This window comes from Hippocampus guttulatus, chromosome 12 (genome assembly GCF_054856545.1).
Source record: "Hippocampus guttulatus isolate MCC_2025c chromosome 12, RoL_Hgut_1.0, whole genome shotgun sequence".
NCBI classification, from domain to species: Eukaryota; Metazoa; Chordata; class Actinopteri; order Syngnathiformes; family Syngnathidae; genus Hippocampus; species Hippocampus guttulatus.
In genome coordinates, this window is record NC_141272.1 from 8,538,872 (window position 1) to 8,563,773 (window position 24,902).

The 24,902-nt window shown below is 42.3% G+C and overlaps 2 protein-coding genes across 6 annotated transcripts; one reads left to right on the forward strand and one right to left on the reverse strand.

Moving 5' to 3' along the window:
- Positions 1 to 48: 48 nt before the first annotated feature.
- Positions 49 to 10,230, reverse strand: vwa7 (von Willebrand factor A domain containing 7). Of its 3 annotated transcripts, XM_086126239.1 has the most exons (17): positions 9,976 to 10,224; positions 8,187 to 8,452; positions 7,873 to 8,106; positions 7,676 to 7,772; positions 6,580 to 6,714; positions 6,135 to 6,330; positions 5,719 to 5,888; positions 4,913 to 5,025; positions 4,722 to 4,838; positions 3,977 to 4,183; positions 3,584 to 3,716; positions 2,728 to 2,880; positions 2,561 to 2,653; positions 2,150 to 2,454; positions 1,871 to 2,007; positions 1,127 to 1,286; positions 49 to 662 (listed from the first exon to the last, which is right to left on the reverse strand). In XM_086126239.1, exons 2-17 carry the CDS (start codon positions 8,424 to 8,426, stop codon positions 156 to 158), a joined length of 2,997 nt encoding a protein of 998 aa, XP_085982365.1. In that variant the 5' UTR covers positions 8,427 to 8,452; positions 9,976 to 10,224; the 3' UTR covers positions 49 to 155. The 3 variants fall into 3 exon arrangements, 2 of the variants coding, with proteins under 2 accessions (XP_085982365.1, XP_085982366.1); XM_086126240.1 differs by lacking the exon at positions 9,976 to 10,224 and having other exon boundaries at positions 7,873 to 8,101; positions 8,187 to 8,340; XR_015102538.1 differs by lacking the exon at positions 49 to 662 and having other exon boundaries at positions 1,140 to 1,286; positions 2,146 to 2,454; positions 9,976 to 10,230.
- Positions 10,231 to 11,740: 1,510 nt separating this feature from the next.
- Positions 11,741 to 24,386, forward strand: LOC147197227 (von Willebrand factor A domain-containing protein 5A-like). Of its 3 annotated transcripts, XM_086125512.1 has the most exons (22): positions 11,764 to 11,831; positions 12,108 to 12,137; positions 12,446 to 12,527; positions 13,480 to 13,682; positions 13,748 to 13,970; positions 14,585 to 14,751; positions 14,837 to 14,951; positions 15,037 to 15,185; positions 15,407 to 15,495; positions 15,588 to 15,732; positions 16,541 to 16,620; positions 17,071 to 17,185; positions 17,295 to 17,453; positions 18,409 to 18,512; positions 19,249 to 19,457; positions 20,603 to 20,632; positions 20,799 to 20,831; positions 21,671 to 21,703; positions 21,831 to 21,953; positions 22,812 to 22,948; positions 23,031 to 23,154; positions 23,924 to 24,386. In XM_086125512.1, the coding sequence occupies exons 3-22, from the start codon at positions 12,485 to 12,487 to the stop codon at positions 24,001 to 24,003; spliced, it is 2,361 nt and encodes a 786-aa protein (XP_085981638.1). In that variant the 5' UTR covers positions 11,764 to 11,831; positions 12,108 to 12,137; positions 12,446 to 12,484; the 3' UTR covers positions 24,004 to 24,386. The 3 variants fall into 3 exon arrangements, with proteins under 3 accessions (XP_085981637.1, XP_085981638.1, XP_085981639.1); XM_086125511.1 differs by lacking the exon at positions 12,108 to 12,137 and having other exon boundaries at positions 11,741 to 11,831; XM_086125513.1 differs by lacking the exons at positions 21,671 to 21,703; positions 21,831 to 21,953 and having other exon boundaries at positions 11,799 to 12,137.
- The last annotated feature ends 516 nt before the right edge of the window (positions 24,387 to 24,902 follow it).

Below are 24,902 nucleotides of genomic sequence, written 5' to 3' on the forward strand. Positions count from 1 at the left end.
ATTACAAAGCATCACCTTTGCACTCCAGGTCGAAGACGACAAAAGTACTAAAAGAATAAATTCGGTTTATTCAGTGCATTTTCAATAAGCATTCAATTTTCTACATTCCTGCAGTAATATGCTAAAAATAACAGCAATTTTGGACCTGCATGATGTTAGAAAAACAGGTCAAAGCAGAGTAGAAGCAACATTAAGAAAGAGAAGCTAGTGGGCGTATTAGGCCCACCTCCACTATATTCTGTCCTTGTGTCACTCAGCTGCCTCTGCTGACTAGATGCAAGATGGCAGCGCTTCATGTTTCCAGCAGTGTCCCACACCAGCAGCTCAGCCTGGACCGAGCAACAGCTGGAAGTATAGTTCACCCACAGGGGCTCCGATGAGCCCAGCTCCCAGCCGGACACGTTCAAAGGGGCGTCTCGCTCCTCTAATGTGACCTTGTGCTGGACATGTTGGTCAGGATGAGCCTCACCCAGTTTACCTCCTGTGACCGGTGGGAATAAAGTTAAAGTCCCTTGTCCCTTGTGTAGTTGGAGAGCGGCCAGGCCGGAACGGCCGCTGTCCGACACAGCCAGTGACACGCTCCAGGTGGACTCATTGCAAGCTGGGGAACAGGAGGACTGCAGTCGAGTGGCCGAGCATGATGGAGGAGATGTGTCTGAGTCCTGAAAGGGAGATTAGATCCAAAACATCGAGGGTGGTCTAAAAAACATCCTCGGGGCCATTTGAAGCATTTATGCCTTTATCACATCTCCAGTTGGTGCCATATGCTGCCGCTCGCCTCTTAATCCTGGTTCACACAGCCGCATAATTAGGGACAGCCTAAAACGCTATGTAAAAGTGTAACGTGGCTCCATGTCAGAAAATTATGACCAATCATTATCAAAACTCACATGCACACTGTAATTTTGCCCACTTCAACCTCTGAAAATATTAAAATAATCATCACTATTTTGCATTTTATGGGCATTATGTCCTTTCTTCGCTACAGAGAAAAAGCTTAACGTGGCATAATGTTAGAAAACTACAACCGATGGCACCAAAATGCATGTGTACATCTCCACCTATGCCCACATCAACGTCTGAAATTATCAACATGTTCGCATCCAACAGATTAGATAATACTCACAGGTGGAACCACTGTCAAGTAGGCCACCGCGTAGTTTGTGTCTGCAGAGTCGAGAGCGTACACTGAGAGTGTCAGCGTAACTGTCGCTCCGGCCTGAGCTGAGGCAGGTGTGTGAAGGCCCACCTGACTGTGGAAAGGTTTGTGGCTAGCAACATGGAACCTGATGGGAAGAATGACAAACTGCTCTGAAGTCAGCTTTTATACACCCATCCATCTCAACCGCTTATCCTTGTGAGGGTCATGGGCGTGCTGGAGCCTATCCCGACCGTCTTAGGGCAGTATTATGTGGCAGGACGACCAGCGACGGAACAGAGACCGTATCCAACTAAAACTATTTCTTCAGCATACTGATATGTATCATGCAGTTTTTAATTTACCAAACACATAATTTTCTTGATCAAAGTGATCTTTTTTTGTCACTTTATAGGCTCCAGCACCCCCCCCCCCCCCCGTGACCCTTGTGAGGATAAAGCGGATCAGGAAATGGATGAATAGTTAATGATATTCATTTATGTAACGACACTGATCATGTTCATAATTTATCACAATAATTTGGAAAACGCAAAATGTAATACGGGATATTTTTATTTCTGTAGATCTTCTGCAACATTCCTAGAAAATCACCATGTTCCATCACTGGTGAGCTATTTTTACAACAGGCCTGCGGGCTACTCATGTAATGCCTGTGGGATTACCTGTTGCCCATGTCACCATGTTGGTGACCCCTGGTCAAGGGGGGGTTACCTGTGAGGTCCTTTCGTTTGGAGATATCCAGAATCATCCTCAGCTGTCAGACTGAACAGTCTGTCAGGGCCGTGGTTCAGGATGTTGAAATCCACAGTGGTGCTGTGACCTGGTACCAGAGCGGGTGTGGAAAGGACCTAAAGAGAGAGAAAAAGGAGACAAGTTTCAAAGGTCCCATGCCACTCCTATAAACAATTTAAATATGGAAATAGCCGAGGTTCTTGTTATTTATACGCCGCATCTTAGCGTCTTGTGGCAGCATCATGGCTCCTTACTTGCCTGTATCTGAACACGAGTGGGCTGCACCATTTCCGTGGCGACCCTTTCCAGCTTGTTTCCCCCGCCGTCTCGGCCCGTGAGGCGGACACAGAAGGGAGCTCTCGGAATTGAGTCCACCCAGCCAATCAGATCTACCGTGGCATAGCTTGACAACACAGAGGACGAAGAGGAGGAGGAGGAGGAGTTGAGCAAGACCTTCTTCAGGCTTTCCCCTTCTGCTCCCAGCAGCGTCACATGACTGAACGAGACCTCCTTGTCATGAGGAGACAGGCCAGTCACGGCCAACACAAGGAAAGCAGGGACACCTAAGGAATTAAAGAGCATACCAAAATATGGACGTTAAGTACTGCAACTCTGTCCTGGCATTTTGACTCAGACTGTTAAAATGAACAATAAATAAAAGACCCTCACCTGACACAGGACTGCCCTCTACTCTGGCCAATCCAGGGTGAGTCTCGTTGGTTACAGTGGCAAAATAATACAGAAAATCCACACTGCTCTCAGCTGAGGGGATATGAAACCAGTCATGTTTGCCACATTTGAACAGGTGTTCACATTATTCTCATTCAATTCAGTACCTATTATGTTGAATGTGACATGTCCGTCAGCCTGAGCATGCAGGTACCACTGGCCCGGCTGGATAGGAGGCAGAAGACGAACACGGTACAGACCTTTGAAGACCTCGAGAGAGGCCAGAGAGCCTTGCTCACTCAGCAGCGACTGAGTTTGGCCTGGAGGAAAAAAGGTGTACAACATCTAAGGACTGTCTATGGCAGCGCTTCTCAAACTACCTCACACCAATTACCTGCTAAAGAAGTCCCAGCATTTAGCTCTCCAAGTCCCAACATAAATGACCGACATTAAAATGTACTGTAAGAGCACCGTAGGCCTAAGTCTTCATCAAAAACAAGACTGAGGTTTTATTCCTAAAAACCACATTTTATATTATTTTAACCCCTCTACAACATTATGTACAGTCTGAGCATTAAGATTCCACTTAAATAATTAAAATGTATTGCACATATGTAAAACGCTTAATCTATTAAAAAACCTGACCTAAATAAGTCTTGAAAAACAAACACTTCTTAAAGATAACACGCAATTGAAATTAAAAGTTAAATATAACTGAACTGTACACAGGTAGCGATTCTTTGGTGAATCCCACAAATTCACTTTGAGAATCAATGTCAGTCGCAGGGTCACCAAAGTGTTGCCCACGGGACCGCATGAGTTGCCCACGGGTCTGTTCTAAAAAAAAAAAAGCTCACCAGTGATGGGACATTCTTTTAGGAAAGTAGAAGTGATCATTTGAAAATGTAAACACTAGTAGAGCTTTATGGAACTAAAGTGTAGCATATGATATTTATCTCTTTCCTAGTCATTGTGAGAAATTATTAATAGATGCATTGTATGTGACAATTCTCCTCTGTGTACCTGAGGGATCGATAAGGATGCAATTGCTCAATAGACCAGTAATGTGTACGGTGGCATCATTAACGGCGCTGTCGACCCTGAAAGAGTGCGAGGACATCTGCTCTTGGTCTGTCTCAACATGTAGGAGAGTCACCTGGTGAGGAAGAAATTGAAGTCACTTATAGAAGGGACATGGGAATGTGTTTGCTCCTTTCTGGTTCACGTAGCATTCACACTCATTTTAACACCCGCAGAAAACCAGAGAACAGATCAACTCTACAGAGGAAGATTCAAGCCGAAATTCGAACCCTGAACCCAAACACTGTGGGGCAGACATACTAAGCACCCTACACCATGCAGCCCAAAAGATTCGTTGCCCAAATGTGAAGCTGAGAGCACTCCTGGCTATCTTACCTTTCCTGCTGCTGTGTTGTCCTCCACTATCGCTGAGACGCTGTGGATGTCAGAGTTGCTGGTGAATATCGTCAGTCCTCCCGACGAGGACGACAGCGCCGAGTAGAGGGAGAAGCGATCAGCGGTCAAAGGTTCTGCCCTCCTTTTTCTCCTCCTCATTATGCTCTTTATGGTGTAATTAGGGTCCTCTGTTAGGAGAAATGTCACCTGTGAGAACATCAGATTTAGTGTTACCGAGGTCCTTGTTGCATTATCATTGTTATTACTTAAACCCAATGCTTTTGAGTTTGTCTGTCTTCCAATAACAAGGAGTTACAAAATGTAGATTTCATGGCTAAATGCAACAGCTAAAATGGTTCGAACAAAGGAAACGAGGTGGACGTTAATGTATAGCATAGAATCCAGAGCACAGGTGTCAAACTCAAGGCCCGGGTGCCAGATCTGGCCCGCCACATCATTTTATGTGGCCCGCAAAAGCAGATCAAACATGCCAACTTCCATGATGCTTTCTAAAACGTCTCCCAAAAATTGTAATTCTCATATTTAATAAAAAAGACAGCATTTTCTTGTTACCAAACCCCTCATGATAGTAACTTAAACAAGAGTTGAATCAGTAGTTATTCTTGACTTCTTTATATGGTTTCAGTCATAACGGCCCTCCAAGGAAAACGGTAACAGAAATGTGACAAACGTAACAAAAATGAGTTTGACACCCTTGGTCCAGAGGGTTCACAGATTGTCTTACTTTGCTCTGTTTGGTAAGTGCGAGGGCCTTCACCACGTCAAACAGGTGTGCGTCCTTGGGGGAGGCATCGGTGAACACAAAGATCTCTGAGAGTGGTGGGCTGTGAGTGAGGGCCAACTAGAAATGCGCAACAATTAGTACACACACACGCACATATGCACACACACAGACAGACACACAAACATGCACACCTGAATGGCTGTGAAGCACATCTCTGGTTCATCTCCTCCTCCAAGGGCCATCAAGTTCTCCATGTGCTCCATAAACTGGTTCGGGTCATCAGTCTCATACACCGGACCGACTTCTGCACACAGCAGTGACATGAATCATTGAAAAGTTAGTTACCTTTTATTACAGTTACTGTCATACTGGTTGTCTTCAGTAAAGAGTTTTACAGTAGTATCCCACCAGAAGGTGTTGTTGTTCGCCTGTGGAGCCAACGCAATTTAGAAAACTCTTCAGGCCATTTGCTGCCCGGCCGTACAGAAAGACTAAATAAGTTACATTTCTTCCGTTTTATTCATTTTGGAATCTCTAATTGTGTTGTGGTCAAAAATGAGGTACTTCAGTTTTATGGATGAATCCTGTTGACAAACAAACAGCAGCCATAAAAACATAACCTCTGTTGAGGACCTATGTAATAAATAATTAGTTTCCAGTGACATTAATAAGGATTAGAATATAGCAGAACTTTAAAAGTTGAACACAATCCTTTCTGTGACTCTAGTTGACTTCCCCAATTTTGTCGAATTTTAAAACAAATTTCCCTTTGGATATGATGTCTTCTACATAATTATGATTTGCCACCTTACCTATATTCACATATTTTTTTAAGGAGCTTTTTTTTTTTTTATGATTCCCTTTTTATTGGTAAGGCCAAAGGGCAGACGGATCACATTTTTACATAATTTTGTTTGAACTTTTAAACCATTTTTAGGCCACATGAAAAGTAAGGTACAAAACAACTATGGGCATTATCCTTGTGGTGCTTCCTCACCAGGGTCATGGAAGGGTACCAGCAAGAAGCTTCCAGGTCGGCCAGAAAGGTCTGCTCGGTTCTGAATGATGGAGTAAGCCCGCATTCGAGCCGCTGTGATTTCCTCAAACATGCTCCCTGTGGTGTCAATGACAAAAACCAGAGCGGGTGCCTGCTTCACGCTGAAAAGCCTGTGGAGGTTGTAGGAGACTTGAGTAAAAAAGAAATAAAATCAAGAAGGATTTCGTCGACCTTATTTAGCTTAAGAGATTTTTTTTCCCTCTCAAATTCACTTTTTAGTTGATCAAAATCAATATTCAAAACCTTTGCAGTAAACAGATGAAAGTACTGTATATTCAAGTGCAGTTGCGAAATATTTATTACGAGTTCTCACCACTGATTATACATGGTTTTGTATTATATTTCTGTATTCCCACCTGAGGAAGGTCTTGTGCCCCACTGTGTCCCTGAGATCTCTCAGTACAGTCAGTGTAGCTTCGGAAGCCAGCTTAGCTGCTTCCGCGTGGAGGTAATGATGAGGGGAGAAGAGAGGTGATGTGCTGTCTTTGTTGATGCCCCCTTTGGCCCCCATAGTGCGGCTGCTGTCCAGCATACCTCCGTGACTGCATTTGCCTGACCAACAAGTTACATGTTTGTGTTTCTCCGAAAAAACTCCTTTTTCATACCCATACTAATGAAGGCGTGTGGGCTCATCACGTGGTCTTTGGGGACTACCCAGTACCCGCAGGCACCACATTGGTGACCCCTAAATAATCTAATTTGTAACAGAGCAACATTGCTGTTTTTCAGATGGTTAAAGGAGGTGACAATCCAAGTTGAATACTTTTTGGGTAACCAAAAAAAAAAGTTTTACTTGCATACCTTTAGGTTTTGGAGGGAAGGTGCTGAAATAGCCAGTTGTGAGCAGCTGTGAGTCCCTCTGTGTACTTGTGAGTCTTGGATGGAGGTTATTTCGACAGGTGGCGCTAAAGCACTCCATACAGGTGGGTGTGTCACCTGTGGAGAGGACACACAAGGACCAACACACTGCAGGGATTGTTTTCCTATGCTTGCCGCCAGTCACTTTTCATGCATTCAGTTCTCTGAGGGGCTTTGAATGTACAAGGAAATGATGAAACTGTACAAATGTTCATTGTTATGAAAGCTTCTCTGACTTTTTTTACACAATTGTTTGATTGCAAACACTCGGGGCAGTCCGGTGATCCAGTGGTTCGAGCATCGATCTCAGAGTGCAGAGGTCGTGCGTTCGATCCCACCTCCGGCCTTCCTGTGTGGAGGTGTGAGTGTGAGCGGGGATGGTTGTTCTTCTCTGTGTGCCCTGCGATTGGCTGGCAACTGCTTCAGGGTGTCCCCCGCCTACTGCCCGAAGACGGCTTGGATAGGCTCCCGCACCTCCTCTTGTGAGGATAAAGCGGATCGGAAAATGGATGGATGAAAATACCCTCAGGGCCCAGATAGGGGGGACCAGGGGTTGTGACACAAAGGTTAGTTGTCACGTTACAATGATCTTCACCACCAGAGGGCGCAATACTGTACTACTTTTCTTCATTCGTGTGGTCATGAGCTTATCCCAGCTCTCTTTGGGCAGTAGGCCAGAATCGAACCCACAACTTTGGCACTGTGAGGCAGCCATGCTAAGCAGTCCCCACCGTGTCGCTCACCCCTCAATTAAATACAAAAAAAAATCGCATTAGATTGACTTTCTGTCTGGAGATATTTGACATTTAAAGATGTCTCGTAATGCCTGCATTATGTATGCATTTCCTCTAGTCTTTAAGATCTTTTTGTGTCTATTTATCTCTCCATCCCCTCTCACTGCCTTTCTGATGACAAATCATGATTCTTATTAGATAGTTCTGGCAAGACCTTTCGTCAACCTGCACTTGAATGCATTCCAGAAAGACCAAACAAGAGAACCATTGAAAAGTCAATTAGGTACTGTATAAGTCTGCATCACCTTCAGCTACAGGGATGGCTGGCTCCTTTGGCTGTAGCAGGTGGAGGTAAATGGAGCGCTGGCCCATCTCCACCCAGTTACTGTGACTGTAGAAGTCCTTGTGTTCAAAAATAAATTAAAAAAGAAATAATAATAATGTTTAAAAAAAGCATGTCCAATCTTCTTTCAATATCTTTTTAGCTGTTGTTCTTGTGTACCTGCAGGGAGTGAAATAGTTGTCCCAAGCTGTGACGAGCACTTTGGTACTCATTGGCCCGCACTGACAGCAGAGCATGAGCCCAGAACTGTCGCAGCATTGCCACTGCACTCTCGACCCGTTCGGAATCAAAGTGGTACACGGGGTCAGACCTAGTGGAGCTCAGAAAGTCCATTTCAGCATTGGAATGAACCACCTCCCCCACAGCCCTCCAGAAGCTTCGTCCCAGTCTGTCCTGAAAAGGAGGCCAAATATAAAAACACAAAAACGTCTATTTTTTTTTCTCACCAAATTACAATGAATGTTCCGTTTCACCTCTTTCTCATCATGGTGACCTTGGTGCTGTTGCAGAGTATCCAGGGTCACATTAAGGATGGCCTGCTCAGTGATGTACTGGTGTGTGTACGAGTCCCAGGACAGCGTCAATACCCGTGACCAGAAGTTGGGGAGGAAGCATGTGCACGGTGAAGCCAGGAGGAGAAGGTAAGCAAACATAAACCGGTGCGTGCTCCGTTCATTGTCTTGCATTCTTCTTTGTCTTCCTTCTGACATCATGGTTTACACGAAAGGTCTCATCCCACCTGCAAGAAGGTTTCAAACCATGTTTGGATTCATTTAAATGGTTGTAAGATGGGGCAGCGTTTTCTGTGCTGGGGCTGTCGATAATGCACCTTTTGCTTAGAGCATGAATATGGAAATAATTAAATGAACAAAGTATCTAATTGTTTTTCCTTTAAAAAATATATATAAATACTGCATCTTTATATTTATTTGAAGGTGTGGTTGATGCTCAGTTAAAGTTGAAATTTCGACTTTGCATGTCACTGTCACGATTCTGTTTGTGACCAACAGGTGGCACTGTAGGGCTCCACCTGCAGCGGCACACCTGTTTATGCTCATGGTGTTTTAGTCTTTATCATAAATTAATAATTTTTAAAAACTCAAATACTGTGAATTAAAAAATAGTTAAGTAAAGCATGTTTGTATTCATGCCATTTGATAATTGTTACGGTATAACATTAATTCAAAGGATGTTTAAAAAAATCATTCATAGCTGTCACATAATTATGCTCATTACAGTTGAGCTATATCATCATTAAATTCACACGAATAAAGACTTATTCTTACAAATAATTGGGTGCGTGTATATACATATTATGTATTTTATATAATATGTATATACATGTATATACATACATACATTAGCATATGAATGTGAATGTTGAATAATCTTGTGTTGCAACATCCAACCATACATGTGCAATGCAATAGCAATAAAATAAATTGCTGATCCAGTTCTATGTTGAGCCACCCACTCCTAACTCCCCTAAAACAAGACAACCTTCTCTTCATCTCTTTCCCTTTTCTCATTTAGGTCTGTACTCTGGCTCCAATTGTTCTCCATCAATCCATTTTATAATCCACTTATCCTTACAAGGGCAGTGGGGTGTGCTGTTCCCTATCTCAGCTGTCTTTGGGCAGCAGATGGGGACACCCTGAAATGGTTGCCAGCGATCAACACACAGACAAACAGCCATTCGCGCTCACAGGCACACCCAGGGACACCTTAGAGAGCTCTGCATGTTTTTGGAATGTGGGTGGAAACCAGAGTACCCGGAGAAAACCTACACAGGCACGGGGGAGAACATGCAATCTTCACACAGGAAGGCTTGATCTGGAATCGAACTCTGGACCTCTGCACTGGGAGGCTAACCAGTCGCCCACCGAGCCCCCATTGTTCTTTTCATCGTTATTCCAATACAATACTTTTGTTCTTGTGGCTAGTGCTTTCGCAGGGATCAGGCCGAAACAAAGCACGGTTAACACCCCCCCACCACCACGACCACCACAACCACCAAAAAGTGCACCCTTAGCACTCCCCACCCTGCCAATATGTTTCAACTGATTAATGTGGACACTCCTTGCACTCCAGAAGCGGAGGAGATTCTAGCTTCATGCAATTAAAACAGTTTCTCCCCCAACAATTCAGTGTATGTCATAAAAGAACAGCAATTTCACTTTGAAATCAAGATCATCACCAATGCTGTTACAACTTCATTAAAGTTCATAAATTATCAATGCAAATGAAGAAAAAACTTCTCACCCTGCTTGGTGTTTTTCTTCTTGACAGTCTCTTCACTCTTGATGCAGACAATCCCACGGTGAGCACCACACACGTACGTGCATGTGGCAACAGACTTTCACCACAAAGCGACAGTTCCCACGACAAGCGTTTGTACAAAATGTACACTTATCTGTATGGCTGCTCCCCAGCTCGAACGTAAAAATAAAATGTAGATATGGTCCCAAAAGGTAAGTTTTAGGACTCACATGAGAATTTGGTTGACACTCTGTGGTCATGAGTGTGTTTCTTGGGACTTTTAGTCATCGCCCGCCTTTGGCCCTGTGTACCCCTCCTTGAACCCCCCCAACTCCCCCATTAACGCATGGTGCATTGATTCCCCACAATAGGGCCGCATATATTACCATCCATAGACCTTCCCTAACTGCCCCCTCTGATCCTCTATTACTCTCCCCTTTTTTTCTCCTCACCACGGTTGATCACAATTACAAACAACACAGTAGTACCTTCCTGCCTCCTTGTTTGCCGTCACTTTTAATGGCCGTTGCTCGCCATTACCATCACATAGTTGGATCCAGTGTCAGGAAAAAAAAAATCCCACAATCATTTGTCCATTTTTTTTCACTTGTTTCAATTGTGGAGGCACTGGTGTTGTAATGATTCACTTAGCAGACATTTTGCACATCTTGCATGATGTCAATACCCTTGCATTACTATAGTGATTCGAAAAAATATTGATGCAGCATCAAAATCACAGCAGTTAAGGGCATGCAGTTATATTCCCCACTCTGACGTGCTTGATGTTGGGTAGCGGAAAAAGACTTGCTTGGGTCCATGTATGACATTGACGGGTAAACTGTAAGATCTCTCCTTGCAGATGATGTATTTGGCTGTGAGTGTAACATGGGTAATTGGAGACCGCCTTGCACCCATGATTGTATGTCCGAGTGTGACCCCCCACACCCACCCCCTTATACACACACACACACACACACACCCAATGGTGATGCGGGTGCTTTAAAATATTTTTAAAATAATGTTTTGTTTTGTTTTGTTTTTTTAAAGACAATTGTGGTGTTTGCATGTTCTCCCCATGCCTGTGTAGGTTTTCTCCAGGTACTCCCGTTTCTTCTCACATTTCAAAAACACGCATGGTAGATTAATGGAACACTGTAGATGTGGTTGTGAGTGCAGATGGTTTTTCGTCTATGTGTGTGCCCTGCGATTTGTTGGCAACCAGTTCAGGGTGTACCCCGCCTACTGCCTGAAAACAACTGGGATAGGCTCCAAGATTGGAATGTGTGCTGGTCGCCATGGCCACCTCTGGCTACCACGCAGCTCTGCCCCTGCCCTGCAGAATGTCCAAAAGAAGATTTTCTGAACATGGATACTTGGATTTCATCACAAATTGAGCAGGCAAAAGTTTCTTTCTTGGGTGTTGTGTGTGATTCCAAAGTTCCCTTGTGAGTGGATCGTTCACCACAAACTGAGCAGGCATCTCCAGTGCAGTGGATATCAAGGAGATCATATAAATGTTTAAAGCGCGTGCATTTGTTCACATCTGCAAACTACCACCACAATAATACATATAATTCCTTTCTTAACTGCGTTAATGAAAACAGATGTATTTGTTTGGCACAGTTTCTAGTTGTAACGAAAAAGCGTGAGAATGCAGAGTATTTTTAGAATAGGCTCACTAAACGTTTGCTTTTAATCAACTCATTTGTGACGTGGCCCAAAATGAAACCGAAACTCAAACTTGGGCGTATTAACAGGAATGACAAGAGCTCTGCAGAATGGGTGTGGTTTTTCTCTCTTTGCTCTTCCGGACTGACTACCTGTGGACAACTAAACATTTTCTATCCCGCATAAGGAAGGTAGGAGTGTTTTTAGGACCAGATTCTCAATTTACATTTGGATCGCTAAATTCACTCTGTAGTCTGTAGTTATTTGATGAACTTTGTCATGTACATGTATTTTGTCATGTATTTTCCCTCTGCATTTTTTAAATTGAATACTGTACAATCTAATAATTGGCATCACAGTGGCACATATAGTTTGTCCAAGTCGAATTGCTGCACAATTCCCTGCGGCGGTGAAACTCTTTCCGGGTAACAGCATCTCAACCTTTATTGCATCTTTTGTCACTGAAGATCAGCAGTGGGCGTCACTTTGGGCCACTGGTAAGTAACGCTGGCCTCACAGTGCAGAGGTCTAGGGTTTAATTCTGGCTCAGGCCATCCTGTGTGGAGTTTGGATGTTCTCCTCCTACCTGCATCGGTTTTCTTCAGTACTCTGGTTTCTTCCCATTCTAAATTGTTCCTAAGTGTGAATGTGAGCGCGGATGGTTGTTCGTCTATGTGTGCCCTGCGATTGGAAGGGGACCAATTCAGGGTGTTCCCCGGCAGGCTCTCTTTGTCTTTTATTATATCACTATACAATAACGTCACATCAAGCAGTTGTAATTGTGTCTTTTCTTTTTTGTGTGTAGCAAAACCAACATAAGAAAGTTACCTATTGACTCTTCACCATGGTGTGCCGCTGTGGTCTGCTCACCGTCAACAAGGAGCCAGGTACAAGTTCAAATTGCAGTTCAAAACTAATGGGTGTTAACGAGTGATGGGTAGATGATACCCCAAGGAGTGTATTGACACATTAGACAAACTGTGTTGACACTGTATTGATACTGTGTTGGTCAGTCAATAGTCAAATGAGTTTGCATGCAAAATATAGCAAATTTGTCTGTAATAACATTTATAGTTAAAACATTTTACTTAGAGTATGTATGGGATCTGCGACCCTAGTGAGGATGAAGCGGTTCGGAAAATAAATGCATATGTATGGGATTTTGTGTTCCAAAGTGTTCAATCCTATGAAAAAAACACAACAAATAGATTCATTCATATATTTCAATGAGGAGAAAAGTTTTTGAAGTCTCTTTCCAAGACAATTTCTCCTCTTGGACACCAGTTTCCCTGCCTTCGAAAACACTCACTCACAGGGAACAGATGAAGAGGAAGATGGTGTGCATAAACATTTACGTGCCAGTTGATAAAGGTGTGGCAATGGTAGAGGCACAGGTATAATCTCCATCTATTTTTTCTGGAAAAAAAGTCAGACATTTGATTTTTTTTTAAATTAACAATCAACAATGCCCATTTGGCATCAGACTATATTATATTTCCAAACTTGTGAACATTTTCGAGAACGATCGAGGTCAAAGCAAAGCAAAACTCCAACACAGATACATGCAATGCCACAGGTGTGATCTTCATCCAACAAACTCACAACATGCCGATACAGTTTGTTTCCTTATTTGTACAATTTGGTGCGGCATATCCAAACGACACACTTCCTGTATTGGTCACATTAATTTTTTTGGGGCCTTCCTGAAAGCATTATTATGTTTAAATGTGTTTGAGCAGGAAGTCAATAGATGAAGGAAGTACATTTAGCAAACACCACTATGAATGGATCACTGACATTTGAAACCCCGTGATCGGTTTGTGTCTGCGTGTGTGTCAGTTCCCCTAAAGGCCATTGAAGTTGAAGTGGAGGTAAAGGACCATGTGGCCAACGTGGTTTCCACGCTGCACTATGAGAACAAGGAGGACAAAGCCATAGAGGCCGTATTTGTCTTCCCTCTGCCTGGTGATGCTGCCGTCTGCCATTTTAGTGCCAAGATTGGACAAACTGAGATTATAGCTGATGTGAAGGAGAAACAGGAAGTGAGTGAGTCTCCAAAGATGAGAGAGGAGAAAAAGACTGTGTGAATATTACGTTTCCTCTGCAGGCTCGAGAGGAATACGACGATGCCTTGAGCTCTGGGCAGCAGGCCTTCCTCCTCGAAGAGAGTGAACAGACCCCAGACATTTTCTCTCTGAGTGTGGGGAGTCTTCCCCCGGGAGAGAGCGCCTCCATCCGGCTGGAGTATGTCACTGAGCTGGCTGTGGAGGCTGATAGCGGGCTGAGGTTTTGTCTGCCTGTGGTGCTCAACCCTCGCTACCAACCTCAGGGTAGGACAACACATCGCCGCTTTCAACTAAACAGAGTCACAGAAAGGCATAGTAGTGGACGTCCTTGGAGATTAAACCACCTAATTTTGAATCTTTGTCAGAGAGCAGAAAGTTGTGAAAGGGTATTGAAACATTGAAAAGTTGAATGCGCATTCAAAAGTTTGGAGAAAGTCGAATTATGTTAACCTGTAAAGTTTGGAGTGCATATCGGTTCATCCTGAAATTTCAAAAGACCAGTTTTTCTAACTCTAGTCTATGAGTATTGTATGTATGATAGTTGTACAGGATGATAGATATATTTTTAATCATTGATCCTGTTTTGGCAACTCAGACATATCTGAGATGATTTTGGAGGAGGTAATAGAAAAATATTGCGATCGATAATTTAGAAAAAAAAGTTAAACGAGTCATATGTCTGTTTGTTAACTCTGAAAAAAATACCATGTTTGTTTCAAACCAAGTTTTATACATTTCATTTTTACATGGAGATGACATTTAACATGTTGAGATGCTTATAAACTTAGAGTCATATGACATAAGAGCTACTTGCAACGTTTCATCATTTTGTGGGATTTTACGTATTCGTTCTTCTTATGACGATTTAATGTTTCCAGGAAGTGAAGGTCATGGTGTCCAGGTGACGTCTGTTCCTGCCTCTCAAGTGCCATACAGTCTGTCCTTCTCTGCGCGGGTGTCCTCACCGCGTCGGGTCTCCAAAGTGGACTCTAATTTTTCCCTGGAGCCCCTGCAGTACCTCGACAAGGAGCAAACTCATGCGGCCGTACGTAGAACATTCATGTGATCCGCTGTCGTTCACACTTGAGGCATGCTGTTTATTCATGTTTTGTTTATTTGGGGTATTTCAGGTTAAACTGGCTGCAGGACACACCTTTGACAAAGATATTGAGCTGTTGATTTACTATAAAGATGCCCACCAGCCAGCAGTTGTGGTGGAGGCAGGAAAGGCATCTGCCAAGCCTGGTGTGTTAAAGTCCTTTTCATTCAAATTGTTTGGATGCTTTCTAAATGCTCCAAATTCCCCTTTCTCATCCATGTTGTGATTCAGGCACGCTGATGGGGGATGCGGCAGTGATGCTCAGTGTTTACCCTGAGTTTTCCCAGGCAGTGATGTCTTCATTCACCACAAGGGGAGAATTTGTGTTCTTACTGGACCGATCCGGAAGTATGGGAGGAGCTCGCATCGGCAGTGCCAGGGTAATTAAAAAGCGCACATTGCTCTGCAGGCCTTTTTACAAAGAGAATTGGCAATGCTATCCACATACACACCTTCACAGTTTAACGTTCCAAATAGAACTGTGGCAAACCAAACTGTACCCCCCACCCCCCACCCCCCCCCGGGTGGAAATGTGGTTTTCATTCATTCATTCCTTCTCCCCTACAGTTTCCTTCATTATTGATAACTCACTTCCCCACAGGATACTCTGCTGCTGCTTCTGAAAAGCTTACCCATGGGCTGCTACTTCAACATTTACAGTTTTGGTTCCTCCTTTGAACACATCTTCCCGTAAGAATCTACCCTTTGCCAGTCCAATAAACTACAACATCCTATTTGGTCTCGCAGCGCGTGTGCTTGTACTTGTATGTGTTTGATGGCAGTAACAGTATGGAGTACAGTGAGAAGACCATGAAAAAGGCTCTGAAGATTGTCAAGGAGATGAAGGCAAACCTGGGAGGAACAGAGATACTTCAGCCCCTCAATCACATTTACAGCCAGCCCTGCATTCCCAGTCAACCACGACAAGTATTACTTACAATGTTCTCTTTCACAAGCACTCACCTACATTTACAAACTAAATTCTAAATTGAATTCATTTTTTTCCCCAGCAATCAGTTAAGAGTCTTGATTTTGTAGCATTTCCCTTAAGTTGCAACTTGTACTGTCCATGGATGTGGATGCTTGATATTTTTTCTGGCGCCATTTGTGATCAGTCCTGGGATTTCAGAATTAGTATTGCTGGCTGATGCAACCTAAAATTTATTGGCAAAGGGATTTTTTTTTCTTCAACCTATCACCATGGGCAAACTGGCACTTGTTGACGACAGCATTTCTCCGTCCTTTGAATTACTTAGTCACAGCAAAACTTACAGCCAACTTTGACAAGCAAAACACGTCTGTAGAGCTCTGCACACATGAGTACTTTTGATAATAGGCATCTCTGGTGAGTATGAAATATGTTATTTCATTGTTCTTGATCGATAAATGTTGATTCTGAATTGTTTTGGACGGTCACCATAGTTTTACTGCTTTACTGGAGTATTGATGCTTTCTGGCATTCAGAGCTAGATTAGGTCTGGTCTTTCCTCAGGGATCAAATGCATGGCCCGTCACACCTACTGCTAATAATGGGCCGCATAAAGACATTTTAGTTTATAACACAACAACACACACAAACACGCATTCAAATTAGGTATAACAGGCTGAGCAGGCACCGCTTGCCCAACTCTTTTGTGTGCACTTTGAAAAAGACTTTTGCTCCAGTCATGTTCTGTGACACTTCTCGGGATTGATGGTGTGTCATTTTTAAACCAAACGTCAACTGTCCCTCCAGCTCTTTGTCTTCACTGACGGCGAAGTGGGGAACACCAAGGAGGTTACAACCCTTGTGAAAAAGAATTCCAGTTCCCACAGGTGAAACCACATGGAGTATATATATTTACCTCTCTGAACTCCTCCGCCCCTACACACATGCCCGGTGCCTCAGGTCTGCGGACCAGACATTAGGGGTACCAAGAACTAAGCGGAGGCTCTGATGGGATCGAGCCTTTTCCGTTGCTGGTCCATCTCTACAGAAATGACCTCCCACTGAACATTCGGCAAGCCCTCTCTCTGCCCAACTCGTCTCAAAACTCATTTCTATTTGGCTTTTGACTCAGCATGACTCAGACGTGATTTATAGTTTTACTGTTTTTGCGCTTTCTACTGTAACGTATTGTTTTATTCTTTGTTGTTGTATTATGATCTTTGCACTTTAGATACAGCGATGGTTCTTTTAAAGTGCTCTATGAATACAGTTGAGTCGAGTTGAGTAGATGTTATAAATCGTCACTATGTGTTTGAACCCAAGTAACTGTTTTGCAGGTGTTTCTCTTTTGGGATTGGACAAGGGGCCAGCACTGCTCTCATCAATGGTTTGGCTAAAGAGGGCCGAGGTCACGCTCAATTCATCACAGGCGCTGACAGGATGCAAGCAAAGGTTCACAAGACATGGAACCAAATGATTTTGTCAAATCCTAAAGCGCACCGCTGCTGTTTCAAGGACATAATGGAAGGCCTTGATTAAATCATGGATTTAATTTCATCAGGTGATGCAGTCGCTGCAGTTTGCTTTGCAACCGGTTGTGGAGGGCATCTCGGTCATCTGGGATTTACCAAAAGGGGTGTCTGTCACACATCTCTCTCCGCCTCTCATGACTCTTTTCCAGGGTCAGCGGTCGCTCATTTATGCTCAGCTCACTGGACAGGTAGGCAACAGCTCTGAACTCCCAACCACATCCACTAAAGCAGGGTTCTTGCAGCTCCTTAAAAAAATTTGAAAAGACATTGAATCCATTAATGTCAAAACAAGGTCAAATTTGGCATTCATTTGTCAAATCAAGCTTTCGAAAGTCTTAAAAATGTTAACACATGATAAATAATTTTTTTTGTACATGATTTCCATTCTTAAAATAAATTAAATTAATTAATTAATTAATGATGATGATAATAATAATAAGAAGAATAATAAGAATAATAATAAAATTAATTAATTAATTACGATTTTAAAAATAGTTCACCAAATGACTCGTGTGGTAACATCTCACAATCACAACAGCAGAACCAACAAAACAGTGATGTTGATGTGACTCTTTACTTCTTAAGAGCAGTTGCACATCATTTATGGACTCAAATGACTTTTGGACATGCGACATTGGCAGTTAAGTTGATTACATCACAGCAGTGATATACAATTGAGCATGCCTTGAATAGAGTTGGGCATCGTCAGTCCAATGAGTCAGTATTTCAGGTCGGCCCAGTATCGGCGAAAGCTAAACAGCGACGAGGACAGACTTCCCGGTACTATGTCACACGCAGGTGCCGCACACCTGACACACAGCCAAATACAATGAAAATACGAAATAAAAGAATGTTGTATACTTTTCAGTCCCACAGACCTCAGTGATATACCTGTAGGTCCAAAATTGTTTTTATTTCACTAATCACCACACACTGCTTGTGTATGTTTCTGTTGTTTATATTTTACATTTTTTCTTCATGTCGGCTTGTGCGGCGCTGCAAGGCACGGTGTCTGACGTGCAAATGACATTCTCAATACCATTTGGCTGACAATACTGCCTGAAATAGTGATGGACTGATGGACCTTCTATCAGTCTGACAGAATGACCACCTCTGGTCTTTAACACCGCAATGTTTTTTCAGAGTTCGGAGGAAACAGATGGTTCTGTCATGGTGAAGTACAGCCTAGCAGGCCATCCATTCCAGAGCAAGCTTGGCTTCCCTCTCCAACCCACAGAGGACACTGGGTAATGCAGGCTCTATTCATGTATTGGACACACTATTGCAGCACTCCGGCTTCAAAGGTGAGAGATTTTGGCTCTGAACCTCCAGTCAGTTCCAGCGTCCTCCCAAAATCCCAAAAAATGCATGTCAGGTTCGGTGAGGACTCAAAATTGTCCTTATGTGTGAGAGTGAAGAGTTGTTTGGGTCATCAGAAATAACCACATTTTTTTTGCCTTAGAACAGGGGTAGCCAACCTGCGGCTCGTGAGCCGCATGCGGCTCTTTGGCTGGTTCAATGCGGCTCCCGGGCTTTCACACGAAAAGCGTCGGCAGTGGTGATGCCATTCAAACGAAGGCGCTAAATACACAGAACGTACTACGTCATCAGTTCCCTGTACTTGATTGACATAGAGGGCAACCAATCAGATGACTGCATCACCGCTCATGCGCAAACAACGACGCTAAAATAGTCAGCGAATTCGCTCTGATTTTAAGGCAGGGGTGCCCAATACGTCAATCAAAATCGACCGGGAGCCAGCAAACTGGTCCCAAGTCGACCGCAAGGGCTGGGAGGAGGAAATGGGTGGGGGGAAAAAAAGAGATTTGTTTGTTTGTATCTTTAGCTTTCCTTCATTTTCGGCCCGTTTCGACTGTTGATAGATAGATAGAAGAAAGATACAATAATTGTCCATCAAATATAATAGTTTGTTTGTTTGATTGTGCTGATAGTTTGTAATGTGTACCTATTTGCCTTCTGCAGATTAACAATCCACAGGCTAGGTGCTCGAACTCTGATTCGCTCTCTGGAATCCAACGAGGGAGAGAAGGATGAGGAAGTGACGAAAAAGGTGGTGGATATCAGCATCCAATCAGGAGTGAGCAGCTCCTTCACTGCCTTCATTGCCATCAACAGAGACAGCACGGAAGCCATACGGGGCCCTTTGCTGCACAGAAGTGTACCAGGAGTCCGTGAGTGCTAAAAAAAAAAAAAATCAATCTATACCGTGCCGTGAAAAAGTATTTGCCCCCTTCCTGATTTCTTTGTTCTTTGCATATTTATCACATTTTCAGTACATAAAACCATCGAATGTTAAATTTCCTCAGAGACAACCCAAGGCAATAATTCTTTTGGCCACTGTGTAGAGCAGGGGTCACCAGGTAGCCAGTGAGGACCACACCAATAGCCCACCAGTGCTAGGATTGTGATTTGCTAGTAGAAATTATGAATTAAAAATGCAAACACTGGCAGTATTGTGAGACATCTTTAAGGTGTGGCATTTACAGGTGTGGCATTTACATATTTGCGCAGAATCATTTGAATGCATTTCGTTTATGATATGACATAATTACAAAGTGCTATTGTTGCTCACTAATTCCCATGTAATATTCCTGTTTTATTTTTCTCAAAGGTAAATCCTGTCCACCTTACACTATAACTTGTAAATAGTATCATGGAGACTAGGATTGCGGGGGGGGGGGGGGGGGGATTGGGTGTGTTTCAAAACTTTTTCCTGGTACTGTATTTTATAGTCAATTGGAAAATCATTCCTTTCCAAAATGGAACTGTGAATTACTATTTCTCAGACTTTTTTCCTTTGTTCATTTCCTCTTTTTTTAGCCCCATCCCAAGGTTATTCTCTTCAAAAGCAATACAATACAATACATCCTAATTTATATAAAGGCAAGTAGCATCGTGCAGACAGGGATTGGAATGGATAATTCAATTTCAGATATCTATTGATTTCCTAAGTGTAACCGAGCAGAGGCCATGGCTCCATTTGTTTTTCTCCTTAGTTTTCCTTTGATGGTACAGGTAGGCCTGGCAACAAGGATTAATTCTCAGGTACCCGCAATGGGGTTTTCAATATAGGCACGAAATATCATACAGACAGGGATTTATACTTTTATTTTATTTCTTTGGTCAGGACAGTACATGTTAATGAATACATGGGACTCATGCATGTCAACACCACACCGCCTTGTAACCATAGGCTAATTTGGAAAGAATTAAATGTGTAGCAGCTACCGATTGCATTTCTAAGGATGGGTTATTATATGACATCATTACAAAGTGGTTTTGTTGCTCACTAATTCCTGTTTTATTTCTCTCAAAGGTGGTTCCGCAGTTTCTTACGCTCTACATAGTAAGTAGCATCATGGAGACTGGGATTGAAGGGGGGGTTGAGTGAGTTTCAAAACTTTTTTCTAGTACTTTATATGCAATTGGAAAATCACTCATTTCCAAAATGGAATTGTGGATGAGTATTTCTCAGGCATTTTTGACTTTATTCATTTCCTCTTTTTTTTTAGCCCCAGACCAAGGTGGTTCTCTTCAAATGCAAGGCAAGTAGCATCGTGCAGACAGGCATTTGAATAAATAATTCAATTTCTATCAGCTACCTATTGATTTCCTAAGTGTAAGTGAGCAGAGGACAAGGCTCTATTTGTTTTTTCCCCTTAGTTTTCCTTTGATGGTACAGGTAAACCTGGCAACAAGGATTAACGAGCACAAGTAATGGCAACAATATAATCTATTGAATGTTGCAGATCAAAATGTGCATATGTATACACACTGTATTAAAACAGCAAGGGAAAAAGAAAACGACAACCAAAGAGAAACCAAACATACCATAATTGGCAGCTGAAGTTCTGTTCAAAGTTTCTCAACTTTAACTGGAGAATTTATTTTGAAGGACTGACAAAGATGAGAGCAGGGGAGAGAGAGAGATTTAGAGATTATTTTACAATAATTCCAAAAAATTAAAATGAAATGAAAGCTAACCAGTGAAAATCACATCGTGCTTTTGAGGTGTGGTAAAAAAAATACTTATTTTTAAAAACAGCCTCACAAAACAGGCCTGAACAAAAGTGATGGTACCCCCCTAGAAACATTTGAAAATAATTTGACCATCGGGATGTTCAACCAATCAAACCATAGGAAATATGATACAGCTATCAAATTGAATATCATTAGATACCAGCTGCACCGATTGTGGTTCAATAGAATATATCAAATTACACAGTATTCACACACTTCCTTGGAATACTGTACCAATTTATTGAAAATTTGTATCATTATCTTACAGCGCATTCTTCACTATTTGCTGATGTGGTTTTCTTTTTTTTTTTGTTTGTTTGTTTGTTTGATTGTTTTTTTTGTTTGTATTTTTTTTTTCACAAAGACATGTGTTGTCCCAGTGGACCTCCAACCAACGGCAAGTAAAACATAGCAGAATTTAATTTTTGGAATATTTAAATATTTTCGCAAGTGCCTCTTGAAGGAAATAATGAAGGTTGTCGTCCCCCCCCCCCCCCCCCCGCGCCTGTTCTTTATCCAAACAGGAAAAGGAATCGAAGGTCATTATAAAATGAAGAAACGAAGTATACGGTCTAGTGCACTAGGCAGTCTGTTACATTCAAGGAAAGAAAAGTCGTTTTCTTCCAAGGAAATACCTGATGCTTCTTGTAAGTTGAACATGCACACAGACACCACCAAGCTGCATTTAGTTCTATAAACACAGCACAAGTTTATTTTCATTTGACCAAACAGTTTGGAAAGCTCTGTAAAGAACAAAACAAGCAAACCAACGCACGCGACACAACACCATCACATCTTTTAATTACTGCATTGTTTCTCATTTTATTCTAAGATGCTCCGAAATCAGTTCATTTCGATTTCATATTTAAAAGCAAACACTGTAGATGATATGCTTAACAACAACAACAACAACAAACACAAATCAAAAAAGTATAATAAAAATCCCAAACTATTATAACTCTACCTCTCACACATGCAAAAATGGCAACTCACACTCACCAGAGAACTACACGCACACACACATACAGTACCAACACTGGCACTTCCAAAAAAGTCATACACAACAAAAAAAATCACACCTCAAGGACCCCCTCCCCTGACATATACTGTATACAAAAAGGCTCTCACAACCAAAAACACTGTCACACTCAACTCACCAAAAAAAATCTCACACACACACACACACATTTTCTTTGTCTTTAGCTTTCTGGGCAGGCACGTGGAACTACAGCACTCTTACTCTGTACTCTTAGTACAGGAAGAACAATCAACGCACAGTGGAAGTGATGTCAAGTAGTAATAAAATGATTTTTTTTTCTTATGATGCCGACAGTGGATTGTTTCCCATTGGAATTTTATTAATTTTTTTGGAAGGAAGAGGTTTCACTGTACAGCATAAATAGATATGACTTATTGCAACCTATCTACGAAAGCCCCCCAAAACTTGCAGGGCAACAAAGTTGCAGTTGACTATCTGACAAGACCTTCCTTTCCCCACAATCCAGCCATCCAGACAACCCCAGACACTTTGCTGCAGTTGGTGTCTCTCCAGAATGCGTCGGGCTGCTGGGAGCTCAACCCGGATCTGGCTGCTGCACTGAACAAGACCAGAAAGGAGGTGGAACAGTCCAAGCCGGCAAAGGTAGGACTTTATTTTAAATGTGCTGTAATACCTTTTTCACTTGTTTGTGCAATCTGTTTTTCCTTGGTTCCGCCGAACTCAGGTGAACGGGAACGTGTGGGCTACCATTCTGGCTCTTGTTTGGCTTCATGGATTCAAGTCGGATGCTGAAGTCGAATGGAAGCTTCTTGCTCGTAAGGCTGTGTCATGGCTGCTGGCTCAGAATGGTAATTACCCTTAGCGATTACCGCAGAGGTTTTTTGTTTGTTGAGTGATTTTGTATGGCTGGGCATTGTTATGAACGTTTCCATTCAATTTACTTAGGTTGTTATTGTGTGTGTGTTTGATTGTGATTCTTCTGGTCACAATTCGACTCAATATCAATTTAAATGCTTCAATTTTGAGTCAATAAGAGGTCAAATATGGCATGGCAAGTCATGTTTTTGTTGCGATAAAACATCTGGAAATAAACATTTGCACATACCAGGAACTTAATCGTTATATTGAGTACAAAAGATAAAAATAATGAAAGTTGTATCTACGAGCAGCACTGTGGTCAACTAGTTAGAACGTCTGCCTCCTAGTGCAGAGGACCGGGGTTCGATTCCGAGCCCCAGCCTTCCTGTGTGGAGTTTGATTGTTCTCCCCATGCCTGTTTGTGTATTCTCCGGGTACTCTGATTTCCTCCCACATTCCAAAAACATGCAAAGTAGGTTAAATGAAAACTTTGAATGGTCCCTAGGTGTGATTGTGAGTGTGAATGGTTGTTGTTTGTCTACGCTTGTCTGGCAACCTGTTCAGGGTACCCCGCCTACTGCCCGAAGACAGCTGGGATAGGCTCCAGCACACCTGCAACCCTCATGAGGAAAAAGCGGATTAGAAAATGGACAGATGGATTAAAAAATATATATATTGCAATGCTTTGATGAAATGATACTTTTACTCACCCAGATTATTTTGTGTGTGTGTGTGTGTGTGTGTGTGTGTGTTTTTAAGCACCATGTATCACGGAGTGTGTCCTGGCTGGAAACACTTTGTTGGGCTGCAACGTGCAAAAAGAAACGCTGGGTCTTTAAGGTCTCCAGTACAATGAAGAACCTGCTGATTTACTCCCATTGCTCTGCACCATTTGCCATTCCTCCTTATTTAGTTGTTGATTGGTCGATTTTTAGTGTGCATTTTATTACTGTTTTCCTATATAATGTAGTCAAAACATTTAAATGATATGATATATAATTACCGGTAAATGGGTTGAATTTACAAAGGTTACAGTATTCTGGTCTAGACTACAGGTGATAACCGAGAAACCGGAACTACATTGTGTCACAAAGGACAATGTGTAGAGTCTTTGTGTGTTTTTGAATAGGATTCTAAATTCTGTTTATGTTTAATTCATCTTTCCTGTGTCTGTCTGACTGTCTCTCTGACCACTATTAAATAATAAAGACTTCACTGGTAATGCTTTTTTTTTCTTGAGTATAGTCACTCATGTCTCTTTTCCCGTACATGGAGGCTACTTGACCCAGATGATGACGATAAGTATCACTGATAAATCGACATCGGTCAATTTGTAACAGATGGCTTTTTTGCCCATTTAGCTCAGAAACTGTATTTACGGCTATATTCATTTTTTATCAGGAAAATTATATTAAATTGCATTTGAAATTGTATCAATTTGTTTTGGATAGCTCAGTTGATAACTGACTACAATTAAAACGCCCCTCTCTGCATTTGCCCATGTCTTAGTGAATGTCAGGAAAGCAACCAGACACAATTTGTCCAGTCAATGCAATTTTATTTATATACACAAGGCAACTCAATGTCCTTCATACAAGCAAAGACATAACTGCAAGCATTTCCAAACACTACAGTCAATGGCATTCTGAAGCAAGGCAGGGAAAACAAAGTTGATGACAAAAATTACCAGAACAAACACTGACGCAATTACAACACATTATAAAAGCATTTAAAAATA